The 26,761-nt window shown below is 45.4% G+C and overlaps 1 protein-coding gene across 6 annotated transcripts in view; it reads left to right on the forward strand.

Annotated features, from left to right (window-relative positions):
* MYO9A (myosin IXA) overlaps nt 1-26,761 on the forward strand; it is a 191,414-nt gene that overhangs the window by 109,814 nt on the left and 54,839 nt on the right. For all 6 annotated transcript variants that reach the window (XM_061447405.1, XM_061447406.1, XM_061447407.1 and 3 more), the window contains exons 11-13: nt 10,918-11,052; nt 25,113-25,234; nt 26,419-26,560. In XM_061447405.1, the coding sequence (XP_061303389.1) occupies nt 10,918-11,052; nt 25,113-25,234; nt 26,419-26,560 (399 nt within the window). The remainder of the gene's footprint in view (nt 1-10,917; nt 11,053-25,112; nt 25,235-26,418; nt 26,561-26,761) is intronic.

The following is a 26,761-nucleotide window of genomic DNA, read 5'->3' on the forward strand; positions in this document are numbered from 1 at the left end:
CCGAGTACATCATTATTTTAAGCGGCGTTTGCTGAGCTGGGAAGGATGAAGCACCTCAAACAATATATCCTCAAAGCAGCTGAGGAAGAGGGTTTGAGAGCCACAAAAGCCCGTTCCCCCACCCCTTCCAGGAGCAATTCCAAATCATTTTCCTCCTTGTGTGTAAAACTATAGAGCTGTATATAATTGAGGGGAAAAAGGGAAATCTGGCTGATCAGAGGTGTTTTGATGAAGTTGCTCCATAAAAATCATTAGAGGAGGTGTCAGCAAGCACTGAGATGCCACATCGGTAATTAGCAGAAAACTAAGATTAGGGAAGAGCAAAGCTGGCGCCGTGCCGTGCCACTTTCCCCAAGAGCTGATGGAAGGGATGACATGAAATTTCTTGTCATAGCAGGTAATGGGTGCTGCAGCCATCCCCTCCATAACCTCATATATGCATCCATGCGCGCCACACTGGGGTGGTGCTGACCCCAGAACACATGGGTGTATGGTTGCATCCATGCAGCATGTGCTTGCAGCTCGCCAGCTCCCCTTGGCTTGGGAATTTTGGGCATGGGCCAGCAGCATGTGTTGTTTTTGGGGGAGAGGGGGGTTGTACATCCAAGCTGAAGCCACAGCTGCCAAAAGGAGGACTGTGTTGCTAAGCACTAACATTATATTTGAATTATGCTGTAGGAGGCTTGTAGTGTAGCTGCTTCTTTATTTAACTCCATAGAAATGCTTGTGGAGAGTAATTATAGACTGGAAATAAATGCACACATAGAGAATTTGGTAATACGCTTTTCTGAGAAGAGAGGTTGTTCAAGTACCATCCAGCGTGTCTTCCGGCTGCACAGGCTTCCTCTCCCTCTGTTTAATGCTTTACCAAAAACGTTGTGCTCTTTCCTGATTTTTTGTTTCCAAGTCATCCAAAGTTGTATCTGGCCTGTCAGGAAGAGAGCCCACAGCCCTGTTTGTGTATTTGGTGAAGCAGAAAAGGTGGATTTCTTTTGACAAGGAAATGCATCTCAAATACTGATTAATTCTTTTTAATGATCCAATGATTTTTTAAAAGTATCCTCTGTTCCCTAATATTTAAATGCTAACCGAGACTAGAACAGTAATGCTTAGTCAGCATGTCTGAAATAGCAGGGCACAACGGTAGGTGTTTATGGGCCATTAAACTTTGATTCCCAACCTCAAATCTCAGCAGGTAAGAGCCAGAACAACCAAAATTCGTGCTGTTTTCCAGCACTGCCACTGCATATTAACCCTCTGCTGCCTCCGGGTAATGTTCCTGTACAGCATAACCACCTTCCCCTGCCACGTCTTCCTGTATCATCTCATGAATTCCTAATTCCCACTGTTCTGAGCCATGGGGGTGCTGATTGACAGCTGATGAACACAAGCCAGCATGTGCCCAGGCAGCCAGGAAGCCCCCAGCCTCCTGGCCTGTGGCAGCACCAGTGCGGCAGCAGGGCCAGGGCAGGGATTGTGCCCCTGCACTGGGCACTGGTGAGGCCGCACCTTGAATCCTGTGTTCAGTTCTGGGCCCCTCACTACAGGAGAGACCTTGAGGTGATGGAGCGGGGCCAGAGAAGGGCAACGGAGCTGGTGCAGGGCCTAGAGCACAAGTGTGATGGGGAAGGGCTGAGGGACCTGGGGGGTTCAGTCTGGAGAAGAGAAGGCTCAGGGGGGACCTGATGGCTCCCTACAACTGCCTGACAGGAGGATGGAGCCAGGAGGGGCTGGGCTCTGCTCCCAAGGAACAAGGGATGGGACAAGAGGAAACGGCCTCAAGCTGCCCCAGGGCAGGTTTAGATGGAGCTGAGGAACAATTCCTGCCCCAGAGGGTGCTCAGGCATTGGAACAGGCTGCCCAGGGCAGGGCTGCAGTCACCGTCCCTGCAAGTGTTCACACAGTGTGGAGATGAGGCCTCAGTGCCATGGGTTAGGGGTGGCCTTGGCAGGGCTGGGAACGGTTGGACTGGATGAGCTGAAAGGGCTTTTCCAACCTGGCTGATTCTGTGATTCTATGGGGGTTTTGCCCAAGATCACACGGTGCAGCCGTAAGATCCAGGTCAGGCAGCAGGCGCTGGGAGTGCTGTTGCCCTTGCACAAGAGCAGATGCTGGCAAACCCCCAGGACCCGGAGCTGTAGGAATTTGCAGACTCAGACCGGTGGCAAGATCTGTCAGGTTAGTCCTGGGCTGTCCATGGGCCAGGTTTTCTGGAACAGGGAGGTAGTGCCCAGAATACCAGGAAATCTGTGCTTCTAGATGGGAGAATAATGAGGTTTATCTTCAGAGACTTCCACTAACATTGATTTTTCACAGGTCCCAGAAATCATGGGAATGCATGAATCCTGCCTGTTGTATGGGTAGAGAGGTTAAAGAAGAGCATTTGTGTGCATTGCACAAAGCTGCACGGAGCAGCTTTGTTAAACATTCACTAGTCAATTTGCTCTCAAGTTGTACAATGTCACCTCCTTTAGCCCCCGAGTTGAGTCCTCACAGCACAAGAGGGAGGAGAAGCGCCTCCTTGGACCTGGCAGAGCTTGGAATAGCTGCTCCTTTGCCCTCAGGGGATAACATCACTGCCAACAAGCAGCTGAGGGCATTCCGGGCTCTGTGGCTGCTGCTGGGACACCAGCCCGCAGTCACTGCCCTTCTCTGACCTGGAGGGACCAAGCTGTTGATGTTTAATTTGAGTTTTCCTACCACTTCACACTCCTTGAAATCCTTTTCAGCTCCTGCTTGCAGGAACCCCAAATGAGGATATAGGTGGTTCTTAATCTCCCATATGTGGTCTTGAGTTTGGGCAACACCAACAAGTAATTGGAAGGTGGACTAGGAGAAAGGACATCTCTGATCCTTGCTGTAAGGCAAGATCTCAGCACTTGGATGACGTGTACTTGCTGGCATCTGCAAGCTCTCTCCACCAAAATTTCCTAAACACACCAAGTCTCTGATTTATAATAGTCCTGCACTTCACCATGAAAGGTTCCTGAGTTTGCAGTGGGTAAGCAACATGCGACTCACCCTGCAGCAGATGTCCTGGCTTAATCCCAGCCCACGCTTGCCACCAGTATTCTTCTGACTTTTAAGATAGATTTTGAAATGATCCTGTAGGTTGTGAAGGTTCAGAAGGGGGTTAAATGATGAATTTTTGCCAGACAGCTTTCTTACATGATAATCGTGTTATGCGGAAGTGCACAAGTCCATGGGTCCTGATGAGATCCACCCATGGGTCCTGAAGGAGCTGGCAAATGAAGTTGTGAAGCCGCTGGCCATCATATTTGAGAAATCATGGCAGTCAGGTGAAGTTCCCAACGACTGGAAAAAGGAAAATATAACCCCCATTTTCAAGAAGGGGAAAATGGATGACCCGGGGAATTACAGAGCAGTCAGTCTCACCTCTGTGCCTGGCAAAATCTTGGAGCAGATTCTCCTGGAAGGCATGCTAAGGCACATGAAAATCAACAAGGTGCTTGGTGACAGCCAGCATGGCCTCACTAAGGGGAAATCCTGCCTGACCAACTTGGTGGCCTTCTACGATGGGGCTACAGAACTGATGGACAGGGGTAGAGCAGTTGATGGCATCTACCTGGACTTGTGCAAAGCGTTCAACATTGTCCCACACGACATCCTTGTCTCTAAATTGGAGAGACATCAATTTGATGGATGGACCACTCGGTGGATAAAGAACTGGCTGGATGGCTGCACACAAAGAGTTGTGGTCAATGGCTCAGTGTCCGGCTGGAGACCAGTAAGGAGTGGGGTCCCTCAGGGATTGGCGTTGGGACCGGTCTTGTTCAACATCTTTGTCGCTGACATGGACAGTGGGATTGAGCGCGCCCTCAGCAAGTTTGCTGATGACCCCAAGCTGTGTGGTTCGGTCGATACCCTGGAGGGAAGGAATGCCATCCAGAGGGACCTCGACACGCTTGTGAGGTGGGCTGATGCCAACCTCATGAAGTTTAACCATGCCAAGTGCAAGGTCCTACACCTGGTTCGGAGCAATCCCATGCACAGCTACAGGTTGGGCAGAGAAGAGATTCAGAGCAGCCCTGTGGAGAAGGACTTGGGGGTGTTGGTTGATGAGAAAATGAACATGAGCCGGCTTCAGTGTGCGCTCACAGCCCAGAAAGCAACTATCCTGGCCTGCATCCAAAGGAGCGTGACCAGCAGGTCGAAGGAGGTGATCCTGCCCCTCTACTCTGCTCTTGTGAGACCTCACCTGGAGCATTGTGTGCAGTTCTGGTGTCCTCAACATAAAAAGGACATGGAACTGTTGGAACAAGTCCAGAGGAGGCCACGAGGATGATCAGGGGCTGGAGCACCTCCTGTATGAAGACAGGCTGAGAAAGTTGGGGCTGTTGAGCCTGGAGAAGAGAAGCTGCGTGGAGACCTCATAGCAGCCTTCCAGTATCTGAAGGGGGCCTATAGGGATGCTGGGGAGGGACTCTTCATTAGGGACTGTAGTGACAGGACAAGGGGTAACGGGTTAAAACTTAAACAGGGGAAGTTTAGGTTGGATATAAGAAAGAAATTCTTTCCTGTAAGGGTTGTGAGGCACTGTAATGGGTTGCCCAGGGAAGTTGTGAATGCTCCATCCCTGGCAGTGTTCAAGGCCAGGTTGGACGAGGCCTTGGGTGATATGGTTTAGCGTAAGGTTTCCCTGCCCACGGCAGGGGGGTTGGAACTGGATGATCTTAAGGTCCTTTCCAACCCTAACTGTTCTATGATTCTATGATTCTATAAATATAAGACCCCAATCCATCTGAATTCAGAGTGCCTATGGGAGGAGAACTGCATCTGAAGTTGATGAGAAAAATGAATATAGTATCATAGAATCATAAAATGGTTTGGGTTGAAGGGACCTTAAAGCTCATCCAGTCCCAGGCCCTTGCCACGGGCAGGGACACCTTCCACTAGAGCAGGTTGCTCAGAGCCCTGTCCAACCTGGCTTTGAGTAGTCAAGGATTGTGACCTGAAGGCTGGAGGATGCAGGAAATGACAAATACCTCTAGATGCACTTGAGGCACACGTGTGAAATCTGGGTTTGAGAGCTCTGTGTGCTGTGGAAACACGTGCAGCCACCTCTGCTCCGGCAAAGTCTTGTTGCTGGGGCAGAGCAGCATTGCCCCAGCCACACAGGACAACCGCGTTGACCAAACTCATGCTCAGCCAAACTGGTGGTGAATTCATCGGTGCGGACTGATTTGGTGAGGAGGCTGTTTATATCTAGTTAAACCTATTTCATTTCGGGAAGACTGACTGGGTGGTTTGGTGACAGGTGGGAAGATGACCTACATTCTAACAAAGCCCAAATCCTAGGAGAACCTGGGACAATGGGGATGGAGACAAGTTTCATGTCCCAAGATGTGTATTTATTTGATGTCAGCAGCAAGGCGAAGATCAAAAGATGAAGCTGGGTAAAAAATACATCCAGCCATCGTTCTTCCACTGCTTTTCAAACAAGTATTTGGAAGATGTAAATCAGACCTTTGATATCCAAATTCAGTTAAATGTACAACGAATTATTTTGGGAAAACACAGTGGGATTTGGCTTATCTTGCTTGCTGACAGGATTTCTAGCATATTATTTCTGAACCAAGTTGTGAATAAGTTATTTGATATGGCTCTTTGATGCTTATAGAAGTCCTGCTGTGTATCGCTTTTACTCTGACTCCATTTCCTTGGTCTCTCTCGATCACTTTTAGCTTTTGTGTTCTCCTGATCCCCTACAAACTGAAATTTGACCTTTGTTAATGAGGCTGGAGACTTTTCCTCCTCTTGAGAACTATATTACTAAGCCTCAGAGAGTCTCTTATTTAATTCCCCTTCCATAAATAAGGTTAAGAACTGTTAGAAGTCCATCTCATTGCTTAAAATGTTTATATAGCATAAACTGTAGTGGACTAAAAAGGACTTTTTCCAAGGTTTGTTTTAAGCTTTTCCCATTTGGTTCTTAAGAATTGTTTTAATTTCTTCCTAAATAACCCTGCTGCTGTTTTCAGATGAGGTGCTGCTTTATGTAGTGATGATGGTAAATGTGAATTCATGGCCATGAAGAAAATTCATCTAAATTAATGGCCATGAAGAAAATTCATGGTTGAATTCATGAAGAATTCATGGCCATGAAGAAAATTCATTTAAATTTAATCAACTAGGTAATTCTTGGCTCTCTGACCCGAAACAGAGGAATTGCTGAACATACAAAAATAGCGCACATCTGTTTGTTAGTTTTAGGTCTCAATTTCCAAATTTGTAGCAAATCACTGCTTCTCACTTTATAGAAGAGGTCATCATGTGCAGTGTGATGATGTAAATTGGAGTAGTCCTTTCAGATTTAGTAGTGATGGATTTTGGATTGGGGTTTTTTGTGTGTCTCGGGGGTTTTTTTTACAGTGTTGTTTTTAGAATGTTGTAGAGGATTATTTAAAAAAAATGAAAAAGATAAAAAGTACAAAAATAACAAATAAAAATGTTTCCTCCCAGAATCTGAAGCAAACCTATTTGTGATTGCCAAGCTCTACCTCCATGGTGGAATGACATCAGCAGGGCGCATCTGGGGTGACATAAATCAGCTCCACCGATCACTGTTTACTGGTGGTTTGGGAATTGGGGAGCACGTAGTTTTGAGACCATCGTTTGCCAAAGGCTGTTAAAGCTCGTGCTCGGTGTTTGAATGTCACGGCTGTGACATTTTTAGCAGAACATGAGGTCACTCTTTATCATCTCAAGCAGAAAGTGCTCACTAACCCAGCGTTCACTCAGGGTTTAAAGATCCTTGTAGACCTACACTTCAAATTACAGGAGCTTTGGTGCAGGTTTGATATGCTGGTGATACAGTCGCTACTTCAGGCGTATCCATGCTGCATATTTGTTAATTTTAAATGGTACTTTTGATAAAGGAACAGCATTAGCACATAAACTAGACTTGGCTAGTTGAGGTCTAAATTATAGCCCAGCTTTGCATGATTTCCTTATGGTGCTTGTTCAAAGTGTGAGTTTAAAACTGAAGTATTAGAAGATTTATAAATATAAAATTCCTTATATTCAGTATTGTGCTGCAAACTTAAAACCAGCCAGATCACAGACTTTGCTCAGGCAGGTTAACAAAATAATTTCATTACCACATACCTCAACGGAAAGAAGGGGTTTTCACTATGCTATGAGAAATGACTCTGTAGAGGTAGATCTGTGTGGCTTTATGACCCTTTGGCATAGGTGTTATGAGATTTTTTTTGGCTAGAAAGCAGAAAATAGCCATAAATTCCCAATTTCTCACTTTCAGCAGTTTTACCAACTTGCATGCATTGACCTCTTTATTTTGGGAGCTCTGTGATGCTGCCTCCAGTGACAGAGGGCAAAGACCTGATCCTCTGCAGAGCTCTTCCTAATTTCTTCAGTGTGAAACTCTGCAGAAACCCAACAGTTTTGTAGTCCTGTGCATTTTGCCTGTCGGAGCTTGTTGAATTTTGGGTGCCAGCAAAAAAATATGAAAACACAACATTAAAATATCATTTGAGTAGAATTCTTTTCAAACTGAAATAGCAGATTTTTTTCTATATAAAACCTTTCTATTTTGCTGTATAGATTTTTTTTATGTGCACATTTAAATATATTTTGTAGCAGTTTCAACACAGTAAATGAAGCACTGTTGAAGAAAAGGGGGAGGCGTTTTTGTGCTCAGCTATTTCATGTTGAGTTATGTCCAGTGGCAGGGACTTGACTATTCCATGGATAACTCCGGTAGTTCCGTAAGGATTCTGGAAGTGTGAGTGGTTTATTTTCTAAGTCTTGCTTTTATGTAGTGCAATGGAGATTTCTATGTAGGGTAATTTTAGGGAGCTCTTGTGGACTATAGGGAAAAGCTTGCACAGCAGTGGGGATTTGCTTACACATTGTGGATGGGAAAAAAGCCACTTTGTCCTGTTGCCATCATCACTTTTTCCATGTATAACATAGATAAAAGATGAGCAACAAGTTTCAGAAGAATTCTAGTGAAAATAAACCAACAAAAAAGATGAAGTAGAAGATTTCTGCTTGTTAGGGTGTCATTTATGAGTGTACTTGTGAATAAAAGGGTTACCACATTCATTGGCACACGCAGGAAAAGGAAGGTTGCCCCTTGGGAAGCAGCGAGTGAGAGCCCATCCCTCTGCCAGCCTCATTCCTTGGTCCAGTGGCTTCCCAGTTTCCATCTTCTGGTCAAATGACTGCTTCTCGTGGGTGTTTTGCCAAGTGATGTAAAGTTACGGGAAGCTGGCCAAGGACCTTCAGTAGTTATCCATGTCTTGTCATGGGTGGGGGAAAGGAGGTAACGTCTGTCTGGCCCCGGAGTAGGGAGAAAAGCCTGGATGAAAGATAAAGTAGCCGAAGACCTCTTGGGAAAATGGGTGGGATTCTTATTGTGCTTCTATGCTTTCTCAATTTTGTTTTCACTTGTTCTGATAGCCAAAATCCAGATCACACCAAGCTTCAACTCACAACCCGAGTGGCTGCTCTGCCCGCAGAGCAGGGCAGAGAAATGGACCCGTGGTGGCTGCTCTGCCTGCAGCCACTGGGTCCATTCGAGCTGTAGGCGGTTCCTTGGTCAGGAGTTGAGCACAGAAGGAATATTTTCCTCCCACTTTATGTGATGTGTTGAAAATAGACGAACTGCAGCACAGAGAGACTTCTGGATAGTCTGGTTTGTATTACTGGTGATGGAGTTAGGCTGGTTTTAGGGTGGTCATCTTAGGTAATCCAGAGTACAGATAAGACCAATAAAGTTAAAACCAGAGTGCCTGTCAGCTCTCAGGTTCTCCTGAGGTGTTTCTGCTTCTTGCTTGAGGCTTGGTTCATCTGACCAGTGCTAGTGCTTTTACCTCTCTTACTGTTCTATTTAGTTAGTTGTAAGGTATGAGCAGAGCCTGTGTATGTGTGAGATGGCTTTGGTTAGACCCTGGAGCGCGGCTCACAAGCGAGCTGCTGGTGGAAATCTCTGTGCACGTGTCCTTCAGGCATATAGAAAACCTTGGTGCACCCACATCTTGATGAGCATCTTGAGGTCATTGTAAGTTAAAGGGGAAACCAAATGGGCTTTAACTCTTCAGTTTGGAGAAGAGGCTGTGGTGGGATATGGTGGAGGCTTGCAAAATCATCAGAGGTGGAAAAAAAGGCAATTTAGAACTGTAACTCACCAAATCCTTATGTTATTAGGGGCTGATTTAGTAAAAGAACACCTCTATCATGGACTTGTAGAAGGTGGCCTGATAGGCTGTGAGAGATCATAGTGTCACTAGTGTCAGTGGGTTTAAAACATACATGGTTTAGTGATGCTCTTGGCAGTCCTTGGGGTAAAGGTTGGACTTCATGATCTTAAAGGTGTTTTCCAACCTGGTTTGTTCTATGATTCTATGTATCTTAAGTGTCACATGCATGCAAAAGTGTCACTTACCAACCCATCAATGTCTGGTGTCAGATTAGGGATCTCTCAGCCTTGATGGGTAAGTTAGACAAGCAGCCCTGCTCAAGGGGAGATCACCACCACTACGTGGCCTGCTGCTATGGAGAGAACTCAGTGGCCCCTAATGGCTGCAGATATTTATAGTGTCAAGTAGCTGATATTTCATCAGATTTTCAAGTAGCTGATATTTCATCAGATTTTCTGCTGTGTTCATAGAATCAGAACCCCAGACTGGTTTGGGTCGGAAGGGACCTCAAAGCTCCTCCAGCTCCAACCCCTGCCACGGGCAGGGACCCCTTCCACTCGAGCAGCTTGCTCCAAGCCCCTGTGTCCAACCTGGCCTTGAACACTGCCAGGGATGGGGCAGCCACAGCTTCTCTGGGCACCCTGTGCCAGCGCCTCAGCACCCTCACAGGGAAGAACTTGTTCCTTATATCTAACCTGAACTTCCCCTGTTTCAGTTTGAACCCATCACCCCTTGTTCTATCGCTCCAGTCCCTGATGAAGAGTCCCTCTCCAGCATCCTTGCAGCCCCCTTCAGACAATAGGAGCTGCTCCGAGGTCTCCATGTTAATGCATTTTCAGGCGCTTGTCAGCCCTGTGTCCAGCCAAACTGTTCCTTTTGGTGCTGAGTTCTCCCTGATAGCCTCACAGAATAGGATTAACTTCAGTTTGAGCTGCTTGCTGAGTGTCTGCCTTGACCAACGTTCAGTTAGTTCAGATAGGAGGAGTGCATCTGTCACACAGGATGGGATGTCCTGCTGCCATGGTTGGGATGGTGGGCTGGGAGGAGTGTGGGGCTGGTCTTGTAGAGCATTTCTGGTGTCCTAGCGCCAGAGCCGGGGGCTCTGAGACAGCATCCATGGGAAATGAGGCCTGGTTCCCTTCCCTGCACAGAGACCTTCATTCAAGGCAGTTCCAGACTTATTTTCCTTTATTGCAATGGATTATTTCCCTGCAAACCCTGCTGTGCTCCCAATACGCCTTGCTCCCAGCATCCAAAGGTGTTTCTTTGGGAGGCTTGCAGCTGGAGTGTATTTGCTTAGACACCCTCCATTCACCTTGTAGGCGTGTTTCTGTGGACTGTCTTCATGGTGTAAGCCTTTTTTTCCCAACCCTATACCCATTTTTCCCCTCCAAAGATAAATACTGTCTTAGATTCAATAGAATAACTTGGAACTGGGTTCAGGTTTCTTCAAAGATGGCAATTTACCTATAAATTAAAGAATACACCAACTCTTAAATCACTTTTCTTTTAGGAAAAGGCCTGATATCTGCAGTTCCATGTTGTGTCTCTGATGTCTCCCTTTGTCTCAAGGTGAAGTCTTCCAGATGGCGTAATACTGGCAATTCCAGTAAAAATTAAAAGTCTGGCTATTAAGTATATTTAATTCCATCTGAAAGCTTTTGATTATGTACAAATAATCTATTTACTTTCTGTGGTTTGTTTTTAATCTTCATTGTTACTTTCCCTGCAGACTCTGTCTATTGGAGTACTTGATATTTTTGGGTTTGAAGACTATGAAAACAACAGTTTTGAGCAATTCTGCATTAACTTTGCCAACGAGCGCTTGCAGCACTACTTTAACCAGCACATCTTTAAACTTGAACAGGTAAGTCTGGAAATGAGTGTTGATGTGAGTTTGTGACACCAATAAGAAAGTTCTTAAATTGTCCCTTTAATTCTCTTATGTTAAAGACTGTGCACTGATTTCTTCAACTTTAACTTCTAATTTATCATATGACTTATTGCTACCTTATTGCAAAATAAAATCCAGCCAGAGATTTGGTGGTTTTAAATGAGTGGTTTGGGATGGGATACAAGTGTCCTCAAACATCAGGAAGACCTTGACTGTTCTCTTCCATCTCCTTGTTCAGAGGGCTCACCCATTTGTGGGGAGGGAGGAAATGTCACCCTCGTATATGTTCTCCAAGGTCAGACTTGAGATCCTTATGACCTCCAGCAGCCATGGCAGATTAGGAAAGGCTGGACTTTAAGCTTTGCTTTAGGTTTGTTAAGACTGTGTGTTGCTTTCCAGCCTCAGATGAATGTGCTGTAAGAGAGGGGTAACAAAAATAACAGCCCTTAATTTAGCAGGTAACATAGACACAGGCTGGTATGGTCTGTTTATTAGGATGGGAGGAGGATTCTCCAAACATAATTTGTTATCGAAAAACAAGTGGGACAAGAGAACTGCTAAACATGTTGTTTCATGGACGCACAACAAACAAGAGAGCTGTATAATACAGTAAATATGCTATAGACCTTCAAATTGCCTTTTTCTTCCCATGCCAGCCTGCATGCCCTGCCTTCAGGTGAAATTCTTCTTTGGGTGAGGTCAAAGGAAATGCTCCTTGTTATTAGTTTCAGTAGGGCTGCGCTCTGCAGCCTAAGTCCAGCTGAGATCAAAGAATTAAACCAGCCCTTCCCAGAAACCCTGATAGTTTCATTCGGGCCTCCACAGTGTCATAAGAGATCTGAAAAGTCACTAAGAGAAGCCTGCTCGAATATGAGGATGGTCACAAATAAGCAACGTAACCCTGGGTGGATCATTTGGGGGATATTTGAGCTGGAATTTGATGCTTCTCTTTTTTGTTGATGGGGTTCTGGTTTTGCTCAAGAAGGGGAGCAGAGCTGCTCAAAACCATTTTATTTCCATTTTTTAACTGGTCTTTGTGTTCTGCAGCGTGCTCTGAGCAGTTGGTAGAAAAACCTGCCTGTATTTCTAGGAACAGGTCTAGTTGACTGTTCTCCACCATAAAAATGCAGACTAAAAGACTATTGCCAAGCCAGTGTAGCTTTTTTTTTCTATAAAGATAACAACACACTTTCTAGAAGAGACCTGGGGAGGGAGGCCCCTTGCTGAAAGCTGGATGATACCGCAGTGGGGTGGGATTTCAGACCACTTGGGTTTCAGCTGGCTTCACAGGGGCAAGCCAAGATGCTGTCAGCCATAAGGGAATTCCTGTGCTTGGGCTGGGATTTCTTAGCAGGTCAGTGCTCCTTCTCGGGCCTGCGGTATACGCAGAGCTCCTGATTGCAGCAATCTGTAATTCTCCTCAGACTGGCTTCTAACCAATGACCTAATTAGTTTTCTCCTATAAATCTGTCAAGCACATGAAGTCATTAGTCAGGATTTGCTGTATGGATGAGCAGAGCAGTTGTGGAGGCATCCAATTGCAAAGGGCTCATTCCAATTCTTACTGCGGGAGAACGTCATCTGTCTAGGGCTGGAGCACTGCAAGCTCTGCTTGGGGAAAATACTGTTGTCTCTACATAGTTTGCTTTCTATAACTGTAAATAAGCTGTACAGCTGCATGAGCACTAATTCTTGGTTGAATTATTTACATGGCTTAATCATTTACTTTTCCTCTTCTTGGAATTATGTGCTGCATGTGGAGGAGTGGATTTGATGGAAAGAAAACAGATCATGCATATTCAGATCTTGGGGGTTCGGAATATCCTTCCTTCCTAGCTGGCCCAAAGATTAATCTGGTTTTTAATGGTAGCTGTCAGTCTGCAGATGAAAACCAAGTAGTTGATACTGTGTCTCAAGATGGCAATTAGTTCTACTACTTTGCATTGTGAATTTGTCTGAGATATTTGTGGCTTTACAAGGGCCTGTTTGGTGTCTTGGTGGCTGAAAAACAAGTTGGTGATGGGCACGTGAAGTGGAGGGATCCTCTTCTGCATCCAGAGATAGGCTTGCTGTATCTCCAAAGCTTGCAGGAGGCTGAAGACAGATTCTGAATTATATGGACACTTCTGCTAAAAGAAATGAGAAATTTAAGTATTTGCTAAAAACTGTAATGGAATTTGTGTGCAAAACCACAGAGTGTTCTCATGGCTGTGTTGGTGTGTACCATGATGTAAGTGTTGCTGTGGCATGCAGATGTTATGGAAACCAGAATACCTACCACAGAGTAATCTCACAGAGGCGTGGGATTATTTGAACCTTTCTTTTCCTTTTCTTCCTGGTGAAATCTAATGCAATGTGCCTGGTGGATCTCTTTTTAAACCTTCTGTCTGAAGACAACACTATTCCCTGTGGTTGCAAACAGCTGCCCAAGGCATCCTCAGGAGCCTGGCTTCAGCCTGATGCCTCTTATAAATACAGCTGCTGCCATGTTGTGCACCAAGAGCATGCAAAGGTCTTTGCAATAGCAACCTCCTCTCTTTGAGCCAACCATGAAAATAAGGATGATGTCTCTCTGCCTGCTGTTTGTAGTAAAATAGGAGGAAAAGGAAAAAATGGCAAATGTGAGAGTTCTGCCTTGGATAAAGAGAATTATTGATGTTCTTTTACAACTTTCTTTTTAAATCGGCTATCCTGGATTGCGAAGGAAGATTTAGTGGTGGTTCATGATAGCAGATGATGGAATAGTACAAGAAAGACAAGCCTTAACCAGGCTGTAAAGCCCAGGCTTATAAATCTTGGCCTATCTGTATAGGCAAATCTTGGTTTGGGACTGATAATAACTCTTAATCTAGAAAGATTGCTATTGCAGGAAACAGCTTGCAGCCTGCCCCATCACATAGTAAGGGTGGCTTTCTCCTCCCTGTGTACCTCACAGGTTTGTGGGGTGGAGGTTGGATAAGGGGCTGTAGTTAGTGGCTGCAGGTGCTGCCTGATTCAGTGCTTGCTCCATGTGGTGGGAGGACAGTGTCCTTCACCAGGCTCCACACAGAATGCAGACACGTTTAGCTTTGCAGACAGCATGATTTCATCCCTCCTTGGGCTGATGACTTCAGGCGAGATGACCCCATAGCTCTTGGACGCTTAGGTGCTATCAGAGCATCACACTGCAGCAGTGGTTCTCTGTTCCCTGGTGGCTGATCCATCCCCCTGTCCTTAGGTGGCCTCCTCAAGCAGATAAGACCAGAGCTGTCCTGACCTCCAGGTGTCCTTCAAATAACACCCAGGTGAAGATGTAGTTTGGAGATCACCAGTAACATCATACCCATGATAGGAGTTCCCCAAGTTTCTGGATCTTTGGCAGTTTGAAGGCCAGGAATAAAAGGTTTTATTTCTCAATATATCCCATTCTCCAAACTGTTACCTTAGACTTCACTGATCTTGCCCCATCCCTGCTGAGGCTCACTCGATGCTCCACTTTTCTGTTGCCCTCATTCACCTTTCCCTGTTTCAGCTGATGGTTTGCAGAAGTTGAGAAGTTATTAATTCATAAGGGGGCTGGAGCACCTCCCGGATGGAGACAGGCTGAGAACACTGGGGCTGTTCAGTCTGGAGAAGAGAAGCTGTGTGGAGACCTCAGAGCAGCTTTCAGTGTCTGAAGGGGGCTGCAAGGATGCTGGAGAGGGACTCTTCATCAGGGACTGTGGTGATAGGACAAGGGGAGATGGGTTCAAACTGAAACAGGGGAAGTGCAGGTTAGATATAAAGAAGCTCTTCCCTGTGAGGGCCCTGAGGCGCTGGCACAGGGTGCCCAGAGAAGCTGTGGCTGCCCCATCCCTGGCAGTGTTTAAGGACAGGTCAGACAGAGCCTTGGTCAACATGGTCTAGTGGAAGGTGTCCCTGCCCATGGCAGAAGGGTTGGAACTGGATGATCTTGAAGTCCTTTCCAACTAAAACCATTCTGTGATTCTGTGATTCATCCTGTAGATTTCCATCCCACAGGCATTGCTGTTTAAGTTCTTTACTACCCCATTTTCTGTCTGTTCTTTACCTGCCAAACCTCAATTTCGAGGACATCCTTTTGTTTTTATAAAATGATGAATAACTGGGGTTGAGACTGAAAAAAATATTTGGAATGTGATCGACTGGCTTGAGGCGAGGTATTGAGCAGAGTCTGTTTTCTGGTGGGGTCCCTGGTGAGTTGGTGTCCCAGCCAGCAAAGCTTGGCCTGCTCAGATAAACTTAATTCCATAAAGATAACTCGTCCATACAAAATAGTTGTTCAGCATTGAAAGCTCAGTAAATATTTAGGGAGAGCTATAGGTTTTACTGGTCCTGTGCAGTAGGTGGAGAAATCTGAGGGTCCAGACTAAATCCTGAACATTAAAACAACCTGTTCATCGCTGTGGCAGTGGATTGATTACAGAAAAGCATTGATTTGTCATAGAAATTGGTGATAGGTTGTTTATTCAGTCTGGGAAATGACCGTGATGCCTTCGATGCTTTCAGGCATCTTGGAGGGTTTCTCAGGCCGTGCTCCTCTGTCCCCAGCCACTTTTCATGGCGTTTAGAGAAAATAAAATATGAACATTCATAATAACAAGGTGCACAAGTTGTTGAGTTATTATTTGGCAATACACCATCATACATAACTCACATTTGGAGGGGGGGAGAGGGGAGAAAGGATGCTTAGAGTTAAGAATTATCTTTAGGATAGAAAGCTTTCAAATTCCAGGATTGAAATGAAACACGGCTCTTGTCATCATCAGTCCCCCAAAGCATTGGCTTGGATCCTTCCACTTCTGGGCAGGGTGCAGGGGGGCTTCATTTACCACCCCCTTGTTCCTGGAGTTCTCCAGATGATGAAGAGTCACAATATATAATAACTATATAATACAGAATCACAGAGTCACAGACTGGGTTGGGTTGGAAGAAGATGAGTAGGAAACCTCGAAAACCCTGTAAAATCGTTCAACCAATCCAGAAAGAAGTCATACTGAGACAGAACTGGATCGTCCATTCTGACCACAGCTCTTTTCCTAGGCCCTTTATTTCTTCTCCTTTTTTAATTTCAGTGGCAAGAAGCGAATCTGCCAGCAGATCATGCAGCATCTTCAGGCTCTCGCTTCTCCTGGCTGTTGTAAGAGCAGCTTGGGAAGACGGATGGGACCATGGCAACATGTGTTTTGTCATGCAAAACAAATTGCCCGATTTTGAGAGCAAAATGTGATTTATGACAAACCCACCACTGCCACTGAAGCATAGGGAGCTCTTTGAGCTCGGAGATGGATGGAGCATATACAGCCACATACAAGAAGCACTGGACTGAACCTACTATTTCAAAACACTTTCTTTGATGCTCCATCCCTGGTGGTGTTCAAGGCCAGCTGGGACAGAGCCTTGGGTGACATGGTTTAGTGTGAGGTGTCCCTGCCCATGGCAGGGGGTTGGAACTGGATGATCTTAAGGTCCTTTCCAACCCTAACTATTCTATGATTCTATGATGGACAGTCCAAATTGCAATAAATTAAAGTCTCAGGCTTCATACATACAGGGGATGGGAGGATCACAGAATCCCAGGTTGGAAAGGGCCTCAAGGATCATCTGGTCCAACCTTTCTAAGCAAAGCATGACCTATACTGGATGTCCCAGCTGAATCTTAAAGAGTGTCCAATGTTGTGGGGTCCACCACTTCCCTGGGGAGATTCAGCCTCAAAGCAAAAGCAAATTCACTTGCCAGTTGCTGAGGAGCAGTTGAGTCACCTCAAAGGAGAAGACCTTCTCCATCTCAAGAAGCACCTCTGCTTCAAAGCCTTCTGCCAGCCCTCCGGAAGTGGTTAGCAGCTTACAGTGGGCAGCAGAAGAAATGCAAGGCAAGGCTGTTTATCAGAACCCCTGCAGTGCCAGGCGTTATGGTTTAAATAGAGCAGCTTATAAACCTGTTTATAGGTGGTGTATTTATGGAGCCTGTGGATACGTATTTATATACACTGTGCCTGTGGGCAAATGATGAAAACAATGTATGCTACCTTTATATTTTTATGTATGTGGCTGTGTGTATAAATTCCTTTTCTGCTTAAATTGAGCTCAGACATAAAAATCCTTGTCCATAAATGAAAGCGCTGCCATCCCCTTCTGGAGGGGTGTCGGGAACTTGAGGCATCCGTGCCGTCTGCAGTGCAGAAGCGCCGGCACCAAAGTAGACATTGGGCTTGTTCAGTCAGGAACTCTCTAATAATAAGGTTTTCCCATTTTAAGGATTTCTCATTCCAAGCACACTTTAATTCTCAAATTGTAGTGGGATTATTCTGCTGGGACTGGCTGAAGATGCCTGCCTTTGCTGAGCAAGCAAGTAATGCTCCGTGGGATGGATTAATTCTTGGATGCTGGGCAGATCTCTCCTGGATGGAGATTCCCCCACGCCTTGCTGCCATTTCCAGCCTTGGAAAAGCTTTCTCAGGCTCCCTAAAATGGATTTTAGGATACATACATACTTATACAGACATATCCAGAAAGGAGGTTTTATAAGGTTTAGCTCCTTTAGTTGATTATAAAAAAATGACCTATTTTAATGTAACTTTTACAGCATTAAATATTATGTTCTTTCCTGGGAGGTTTTCAATAGAGTTTGCAGAATACTGCTTTGGTTTTGAGCTTTTTGAGGCATTATTCGTATCTCTTTGTCCTGATGCATTGCAAGGTTGATGTTTCCTTGTTACTGGGTAAGCAATGAAGACAGAAACAATTTGTATGCTTGAGATGAGTGGCTCTAAGCTTGTATTTGCAAAGGTTTATATTGCTGTGGCTGTCAGATTGACTTGTAATAGTTTTTTAAGTATATTTGGAGGTTATTTGAAGCTGCACAAGTCAGTTTGGGCTGGAGAGACGTGGAAGGAAGCTTAATGCTGAGTTTCTCACTTTGCAAATGTTGCCAGAAGCTGAAGCAGACGGTGTTAGAGTCAAGAAGTGAGGAATTTCACACCCTTCTGTTTAGTTGTGAGGTTTTAGGCAAAATATATACATTTAGGCATCCAAAAGTATCTGCCTGTCGATCACATTGGAGCGTATGGCCCTGGATTACATGAGTTTGTGTGATAGGAACACGATGGGAAGCATTCCCACATACAGCTACACTGGAAAAAATGGGTGCTTCAGTTGATTTCCCACTTTATTTGGGGATTTTTCATTGTGTAAAGAAGGTTTTTCCTGTGCTTTGATAGTGAAAGCCTCAGGCAGATAATCTCCTGGGGCTTATCTAGTGCTGTCTGGGAGGAGGTGAATGAGCTGATGGGGTTTTCCTCTTCTCTTGCAATTTATTTGAGCATTCCTGAAGCAGGCATTGCCATGGTTTGGGGGGGAAATGCCGTATTCCCCTTGCACATTGTTCCATGCAAATAAAGCAACCATTTTGGTTTACATTTTCTACTTAATTTGCTTTAATTTCCTAATTGGACTTGATAAAAGCTGAAACAACACTGCATACCCTGCCCTCATAGCAGCCTTCCAGCATCTGAAGGGGGGCTATAGGGATGCTGGAGAGGGACTCTTCATTAGGGACTGTAGTGACAGGACAAGGAGTAAGGGGTTAAAACTTAAACAGGGGAAGTTTAGATTGGATATAAGGAGGAAATTCTTTACTGTAAGGGTGGTGAGGCACTGGAATGGGTTGCCCAGGGAAGTTGTGAATGCTCCATCCCTGGCAGTGTTCAAGGCCAGGCTGGACAGAGCCTTGGGTGATATGGTGTAGTGTGAGGTGTCCCTGCCCATGGCAGGGGGGGTGGAACTTGATGATCTTAAGGTCCTTTCCAACCCTAACTATTCTATGATTCCATGGTTCTATACTATGTTTCACCCCTCTCTTTGCCATCAACTTTCATCATCCCCAGGAAAGAGCTGGGAGCATCATCAGTGTCTTTGGGTTTTAAATGTTTTCTGGGCCTGCTTCCCAATTGTCAGGGCAGTCTCCCTCTGTAACCCTACATCTGCCTCCTGGGCACTGAAATGCTGAGATATTGGTGTGGCTCTTGGCTTTCAGGCTGTGTGAAGGAATTCCCGACACACTCCAGGCCTCTTGAAACCGTGGCATATTTTGTACTTTTCATATTCCATCCCAGGGCAACAAATCTCATCTATCTTAGAAAAACTCACATCCTTTGTACTCAGGCCTGATTTCTTCACTGCTTTTCAATCTGCATTTACTAATCCCTCAGTTTTGTGCTTTGAGACAGATGGGCTTTAAGACTTACTATGATTTTTATTTTGTGTTTTGATCACGTCTCTCCTCTTTCATTTCTTCTCTGGGTTTCCATGCTCCTCTTCTCTTCTATTTTTCAAGGCTCTGATCAGTCCCTCCAACACCTCTTCACTTTACCATATGATCTGGGGGAGCAACAGCCCCCAGAGAGCCAATACTGTAGATAAGTGTGAGCTTAAAAATCGTATTTAATGCTTTCTCCTTTAATCCTGTTTTTTAGCATTTGGTTTGACTTATTGTTGGCCACAGCTGGATATGGAAGAATTCATAATAGAGCATGTGTGGATGTGTAGAGCTCTTCCCAGATGCTGTTGGGCTCAGGCGTATTTTCTCCCACTCAAGATACATAAACCTTTAATTCTGCTGTGGATTAGAGGGTGTTTCTGTTTGGTGCAGCACAAAATCAAGTCCTGATAACGGAACTGATCCAACGCTCCTGTAAAGATAATGAAACTTGTTTCTTGTACAAGAAACCCAGAGAGGGGCTTTGGACAAGGGCCTGCAGGGCCAGGCCAAGGGCAATGGCTTGAACCTGCCCGAGGGGAGACTGAGCTGAGCTCTTAGGCAGAAGCTCTTCCCTGTGAGGGTGCTGAGGCGCTGGCACAGGGTGCCCAGAGAAGCTGTGGCTGCCCCATCCCTGGCAGTGTTCAAGGCCAGGTTGGACACAGGGGCTTGGAGCAAGCTGCTCTAGTGGAAGGGGTCCCTGCCCATGGCTGGGGTTGGAGCTGGATGAGCTTTAAGGTCCCTTCAGCCCAAACCAGGCTGGGATTGTTTACACGTTCGGCTATAAAATTACAGATGTTTTCTTTTCCTAGAAGCAGTGTTTCCATCAAGCCTTGTGTCCCAGCTGGGAAGTTTTCCTGATGCTGAGCAAATGGATTTTAATCTTAAATTCATTTTTCTGTGGCACATGAGCAGTGTTTGTTCTCTGGGGTTAGCTGCAGGCGGGCAGGGTTTCTCTTTAGCAGTGCTTAGCTATCTCCTTCCCAGAGTTCCTTTCGTTTCATAAAAATGTTGGCTATTCTGCCACATTCTGTTAATTTGGTAGCCCAAGTTTAACATGCTGGTATGTCTCAGATAATGCTGTGTGATATTTAGTAAAGACTTATGCTTGTATTCTGAGGATACACGTTTTAATGTCTGGATGGGCTTTTTGTATCTTCCTTTTTTGGTGTTTGAACATCACAAATTAGGTTTTATCCAGATCAGCCTGAGTGTTTTAAGTTCTAAAAAGCATCCCTTATGAACAAGAAAATCTCAGACAAATACTGGCCTTTCGGATAGGCCACCTCACTGCTTAGCACATCTTTCTAAATGTTGAATGCAATAATAAAGTACATGTATAGAATCATGGAATCAGCCAGGCTGGAAAAGCCCTTTCAGCTCATCCAGTCCAACCATTCCCAGCCCTGCCAAGGCCACCCCTAACCCATGGCACTGAGGCCTCGTCTCCACGCTGTGTGAACACTTGCAGGGACGGTGACTGCAGCCCTGCCCTGGGCAGCCTGTTCCAATGCCTGAGCACCCTCTGGGGCAGGAATTGTTCCTCAGCTCCATCCAAACCTGCCCTGGGGCAGCTTGAGGCCGTTTCAACTTTGCTGACCTGGCTATTGCAGTGAGTGTGTTGAAGCAGCCCCAAGAGCACAACCCTGCTGTGATCTGGGTTATGGCCTTTGAGGGGTGCTTATACTCATGCTGGTGGGACGAGCCCCTTCGGTGACGTGCAGGGCCAAGTTTAACATGCTGCCAACATCATCATGGTCGGCAGCAGGATTTGGGAAGCGTTAATCTGCTCATGGTGGCTCTACAGGTCACCTGGGGAGCAATCAGTAGCATCTCGCTCAATAATGACAGGAAAATATGAAGCTGCCGGACTCTAAAAAAGTCTCAACATCTTCATTTTGGGGTCTTTGCTCAATTCCTTCTGCCAAGTTTGGGAGCTCAGTGCTCTCCTCTCCAGTGAGCTTGTATCACTCCACCTTCCAGCAGAGCACGTTTCAGCTATCCAGGGATGGGAGGACTAAATCCATACATTCTTGTTGGGAGTAAGGATGCCAGAAATAGAACTCTCTGGACTTCACTGCACTAGAAACTTTTGCAGATAGTGGTAATGTCAATGGTTTGGTTCTTGATGTAAAGATGGTCTTTTAGGAATAGGACATTTGGATTTTCCCCTAAACATAATTTAGTTCTACATTAAGGTATAAATTTAAACTGTTTTTTTAATTAACCTTCAGTTTGTGGCTTTTTTTGTTTGTTTGAATGGTCTGGAAGTGTTTTGTATTGTCTTCATCTTGACTGTTTCTTAAATGAAAACCTGATGTTGTTTGGATCTAATTCCTTAATATTTGAGTGCTCTGCAAGGAGCCTTGATTCATGAAGGATGGCAGAGACTTGATCGTCGTGCTCAGAAGTGAGGGAATATTTTGGAAGTAGCTTTTAAGTAGCTAAATTCTGCAGAAAGACAGTCATTGGAAGATGAATATAGAAGATTAAAACTGGAACTTGAGTTTTTTAACATAAACATTTGGACAGCAATGATTTTACTGCAGAGCTTCTGCCTTTATATGGACAACTTGCACTGTGTTCTGCAGACCAACAAACACCTAGGGAATCCTATTCCTCAATCTCAAAGCTGTAAGTATTTCTCCTGGGCTGCGATTCTGCAGGGAAACAAACCAATAACTGGAAAAATGCTAGGAAAAAAGAAATAAGGGGAATATTTTTTTCCATTTCATCTTTGGAGCAATTGATCTGGAATAGTTCCTGCTGCTACAACGTGCCTGTGTTGGAAGGAGAGCCTGTATGTGAGTTATTGTGGAAAAGGTTATTAGCTGAGGACTTCAATCCCTCATTGTATTTGGCCAACACAACAAGAGGCTGCATTGGGGATGGAAGGGAGGGAGCAGTGGACAAACAGATGTAGGGAACAACCCCGCCGCCTGGGAGTGAGAGTTTCTGACCCAGCCCAGAGGAAAACAAGCATAGGAGGGAAAAGTAGCCAAAATCCCGCAGCTGAAGAAACCGAGGCCAGGACTTACATTGCTGACTGGCCTTAGGTTGTGCACTGTCTGGAGCAGAGCTGAAAATCCTAGCATAGTTTGGGTTGGAAGGGACCCACAGAGGTCATCTGGTCCAAGCCCTCTGCAGTGAGCAAGGACATCTTCAACCGAGCCTCAAGAAGTAGAGATCTTGAACTCAGGTCTTGTATGGTCGTGTACTGGGGTGTATTTAAAGAAAACCCCAGCAGCTGGCATTGCTGTTCAGTTCTTTTCCTCCGATCTGAGAAGCAGTAGAAGTTTTTGGTGAGGTCAGAATTTCACAGCAATGTTCACTGTGCAGCTGCTCACCGTCCCGTGTGGAGCTGTGCATGTCTAGGGGGCTTCCAGAGCAGAGTGATGGTGTGTGACCAGCTTAGATGTATGCAGACTTAAAACCCTTACAAATTGGTGAGTTTGGAGGGGAAGAAACATAAAGCCCCCATGCAAGTAGCTCAAGAAAGAGTCATGATACTTAATAGGTAAGGCAAGTAACATGCACCATCACAACTACAATAAGGCTTGTCTTTACCAATGCAGCAAGTTTATTGCTCTCTGGGTGCTCAAGACCAGACCTGAGCAGGCAAAACTGGGACTAATGGACCCTGCATCCGCTGAAGCGGCTGTCAGGAGCAGATGTTGATGAATGATGCTGACTCCCATTACCACTGCATGCATCACCAGCTGTCTTCTAAATCACTCAGGAGAAGCTCGTGCTTGCTAAAGAAATACGCAGTCTTCTCCAGTTGGCTGATTGCTGGAGAGGAGCTTTTTTCCTGACTTGCACTAAAAATGCCATGAGTCTTAACTGTATGAATTTGAAATGCCTATAGTTCAGCAGGGGCTTGTGAATCATCATCCTACATCCCTGCTGGGTCCTGGTTGCTCGGCAGGAGCCAAAGAAAAAAAGTAAAAAAATATAAAAATAAAAACTAAAATTCATCATGGGGAGTTATTCCTTATTTTCAGGATTATTTTGTTTTCTTCCAATGGGGTGGTTTATGTTTGGAACCTTAAAAACCATTAAAAAGTCCTGTGCCTACAGAGAATACACTGGTGTAAAGGTACGTGACGTCCCAAATACTGAATTAAAGACCTTGGAGGGTTTTAGCCAAAATTTCCTTTTGAGATGTCTCAAAGCACTTCAGGTCTTTTAATTCCCAAAATAATGTGTGTGGAGTTCATGTTAATTTTGGATGAGAGTTTGAAAAATATATGTTTTAAAAGTTCTTTGCTCATATTGAAACTGAAAGCAGAAGCAGCAATAAAGATGAATGGGATTGTTATGAAGGTGCATCATATTAGTGCAGTTCTCAGGATATTTTACTGTTTTTCTTCACTTCTGCATCAAAATGTCTTACACTAGAGAAGTAAAAATGTGGCTTGGATTGGTTGGACATTTGCCAGTACATGGAGTAAGGTGCCCTTCCAGTGTTGCTGTTTGTAGAGTGAGTCACAAGCCTTTAAAGCATATGATAAAAAATACGATTTCTGAACTCTGCTTTCTTCCAGATGCCTCACAATAATCCCTGCAGGCAACTTCTCAAAGTAATCCAATTGCAAATCTATCTCAGAAGAAATGACCTTTATAAAAGAGCAAGGGACCCCTTCCACTAGAGCAGCTTGCTCCAAGCCCCTGTGTCCAACCTGCTCTTGAACACTGCCAGGGATGGGGCAGCCACAGCTTCTCTGGGCACCCTGTGCCAGTGTCTCAGCACCCTCACAGGGAAGAGCTTCTGCCTAAGAGCTCAGCTCAGTCTCCCCTCTGGCAGGTTCAAGCCATTCCCCTTGGCCTGTCCCTACATCCCTTGTCCCAAGCCCCTCTCCAGGTTTCCTGGAGCCCCTTCAGGCACTGGAGCTGCTCTCAGGTCTCCCCTTCAGGAGCCTTCTCTTGTCCAGGCTGCCCCAGCCCAGCTCTCTCAGCCTGGCTCCAGAGCAGAGCTGCTCCAGCCCTCGCAGCATCTCCATGGCCTCCTCTGGCCTCGCTCCAACAGCTCCACGTCCCTCTTGTGCTGCTGCCCCAGAGCTGGATCAGGGCTGCAGGGGGGGTCTCCCCAGAGCACAGCAGAGGGGCAGGATCCCCTCCCTGAGCTGCTGCTCATGCTCTGGGGGTGCAGCCCAGGGTAATAAAGATAAATAATTCCTTTTTACTCAGCATGAATCTGGGGCAGATCCTCACTTTTACTGTAGAATGCTGTGGCTCCGCTGGTCTTGGAGCAGTGATTTCTGCTAGCTCGAGGTCTCTTCATAGCCCTTATGATACCAGCCATTAATGTTGTGAGGTACAGAGCTGAGTGCAGTGAAGCAAGAAAGGGAGTTAAATTGGTTTTCCTCTGTAATTAAATGAACATGTTCTATACACCATTTTCTTCTAGGAAATAAATACTCCTACTTGATGCAAACACACTGTACTATGCTTTAAAGGCAGTCGAGGAAAAGGAAAGCAAGAATCAATGGTGCATGGCACGTCTTGCATCCTCAGAAGACAGTGTGTGCCAGACAGCTGACCTGTATCTGAGCAAGTCTGCTGCACCTGAAATTGTTAAATGCTGTGTTTAGGTTGTTCCTGTTGTTCTTTATAATGTTCTGCTGCATCAAATAAAATCTCAGTGGCACATTAACAGAACAAATGTTCATTTTGGTAAATGGTGCATCAGTTTCCAGAAAACCCTTTCAATTTCACCAGGTTTTATATTTTTTTTTCTTGCACCCGATATCCTTATTATATCTGTGGGGTTTTTTAGGAGGAATATAGAGCAGAAGGAATTAGCTGGCACAACATTGACTACATAGACAACTCCAGTTGCATCAACCTGATCAGTAAGAAGCCGACGGGCCTGCTCCATCTGCTGGATGAAGAAAGCAAGTAAGTAGGAAACTTGGGTTTGCCGATTATTGGGTTTTTTTTCACTTAAAAAGTGTTTATCCTCAAGTTTTCCCTATTGTGATTCTTCCCAGAAAGATTCTCTTAGCTTGCTAGGCTGATTTATCTTCTGTCTCTAGTTTTGTTTCCAAGGTGGTAAAGCAAACAGTGGCAAATCAGCAAACAGAGCAAAAAGAGCCTTGAATATAAGAACTAAAACTGTGTTTCAAGAATGTCTTCTGTTAAAAGGAAGGGAAAAGGTCTCCTTTGCTTCTCTCCTCTTTTGTCTCCCTGTCTCTTGTGGTATAATAACATGAAGGTGCTTGAAGTTGAGCTGAGTTAAGGGAGAATCCCAGTGCATGAGTTAAGGCAGGTTGTGGGGGTGCTGTTGAGGTTGGTTGATCAATTTAGTTTTAAAAATTAAGCCATAGAGAACTGAGGGCACTTACACATAGGGGCTGTGCTTCCACGGGGTTTCATGGACATCAAGGGTGCAGCTCAGATTTGCATCCTTGGTGATAATCCATCCAGCTTGTCTTGGTAGAAGTTAGCAGATTGTAGAATCCCAGCCTGGTTTGGGTTGGATTGAAGGGGCCTTGAAGCTCCTCCAGCTCCAGCCCCTGCCACGGGCAGGGACCCCTTCCACTAGAGCAGCTTGCTCCAAGCCCCTGTGTCCAACCTGGCCTTGAACACTGCCAGGGATGGGGCAGCCACAGCTTCTCTGGGCACCCTGTTCCTCCTCACTCTGGCAAGATAGTCAAGTAACCCTTGACACTGAAGTGAGACTTGTAAACTCAATATTTCCTAGATGTGCAAGTACCCCATAGATACCAGAGCAGTCCAGGCCTCAAAACCAATGAGAGAAACTTGGGGTCCCAGATAAATGCAGCTACCCTCGATAATGTCTATGCAGTGGGCATATGATGGCGTATACCACAACATGCACCTATTTGTGCTTTCAGAACTGACTTCAGATCATTACTAAGTCAGCTTAGAGTTCTCCAGGCACCAGATATACCCTGTGTTTGTATATAACCCCATGACAGCATGCAGAATAGTGCTTGCTTCTGCAGGCATGGAAGTGGGACCTCAGAATCTCTCTCTTTTCCCATCTGTGGTCAGGAAAGAAGTGTAAAAGCTTTTTCATTGGGTTTATGGTTGTCTTCTTTTGAATTCTTTCCACTCAGTTTTCCTCAAGCCACAAACCAGACACTGCTGGACAAGTTTAAACGTCAGCATGAAGGGAACTCCTACATTGAATTTCCAGCAGTCATGGAGCCAGCTTTCATCATCAGACACTACGCTGGCAAAGTGAAGTATGGAGTGAAGGTCAGTCCCCCAGCAGTTGTCTTCATGTAAATCTCCTAACTGTGATGGGGAAGCAGAGCACCAAAGGCTCCACAGAGCAGCTTTGGAGAGGACTTGGCTGGAGAAGAGACATGAGGGTTGGGAGAGAAGTGTTTGGTAAAAAGCTTGGCTGAAATGAGATGGTTGTATCATCCTGTTCTCCTCCATGCTGTGAGCCCTGTG

This window comes from Pezoporus flaviventris, unplaced genomic scaffold (genome assembly GCF_033815535.1).
Source record: "Pezoporus flaviventris isolate CSIRO_AGI_PZ_B2104156 unplaced genomic scaffold, CSIRO_AGI_Pfla_v1 ptg000006l, whole genome shotgun sequence".
Taxonomy (NCBI): Eukaryota; Metazoa; Chordata; class Aves; order Psittaciformes; family Psittacidae; genus Pezoporus; species Pezoporus flaviventris.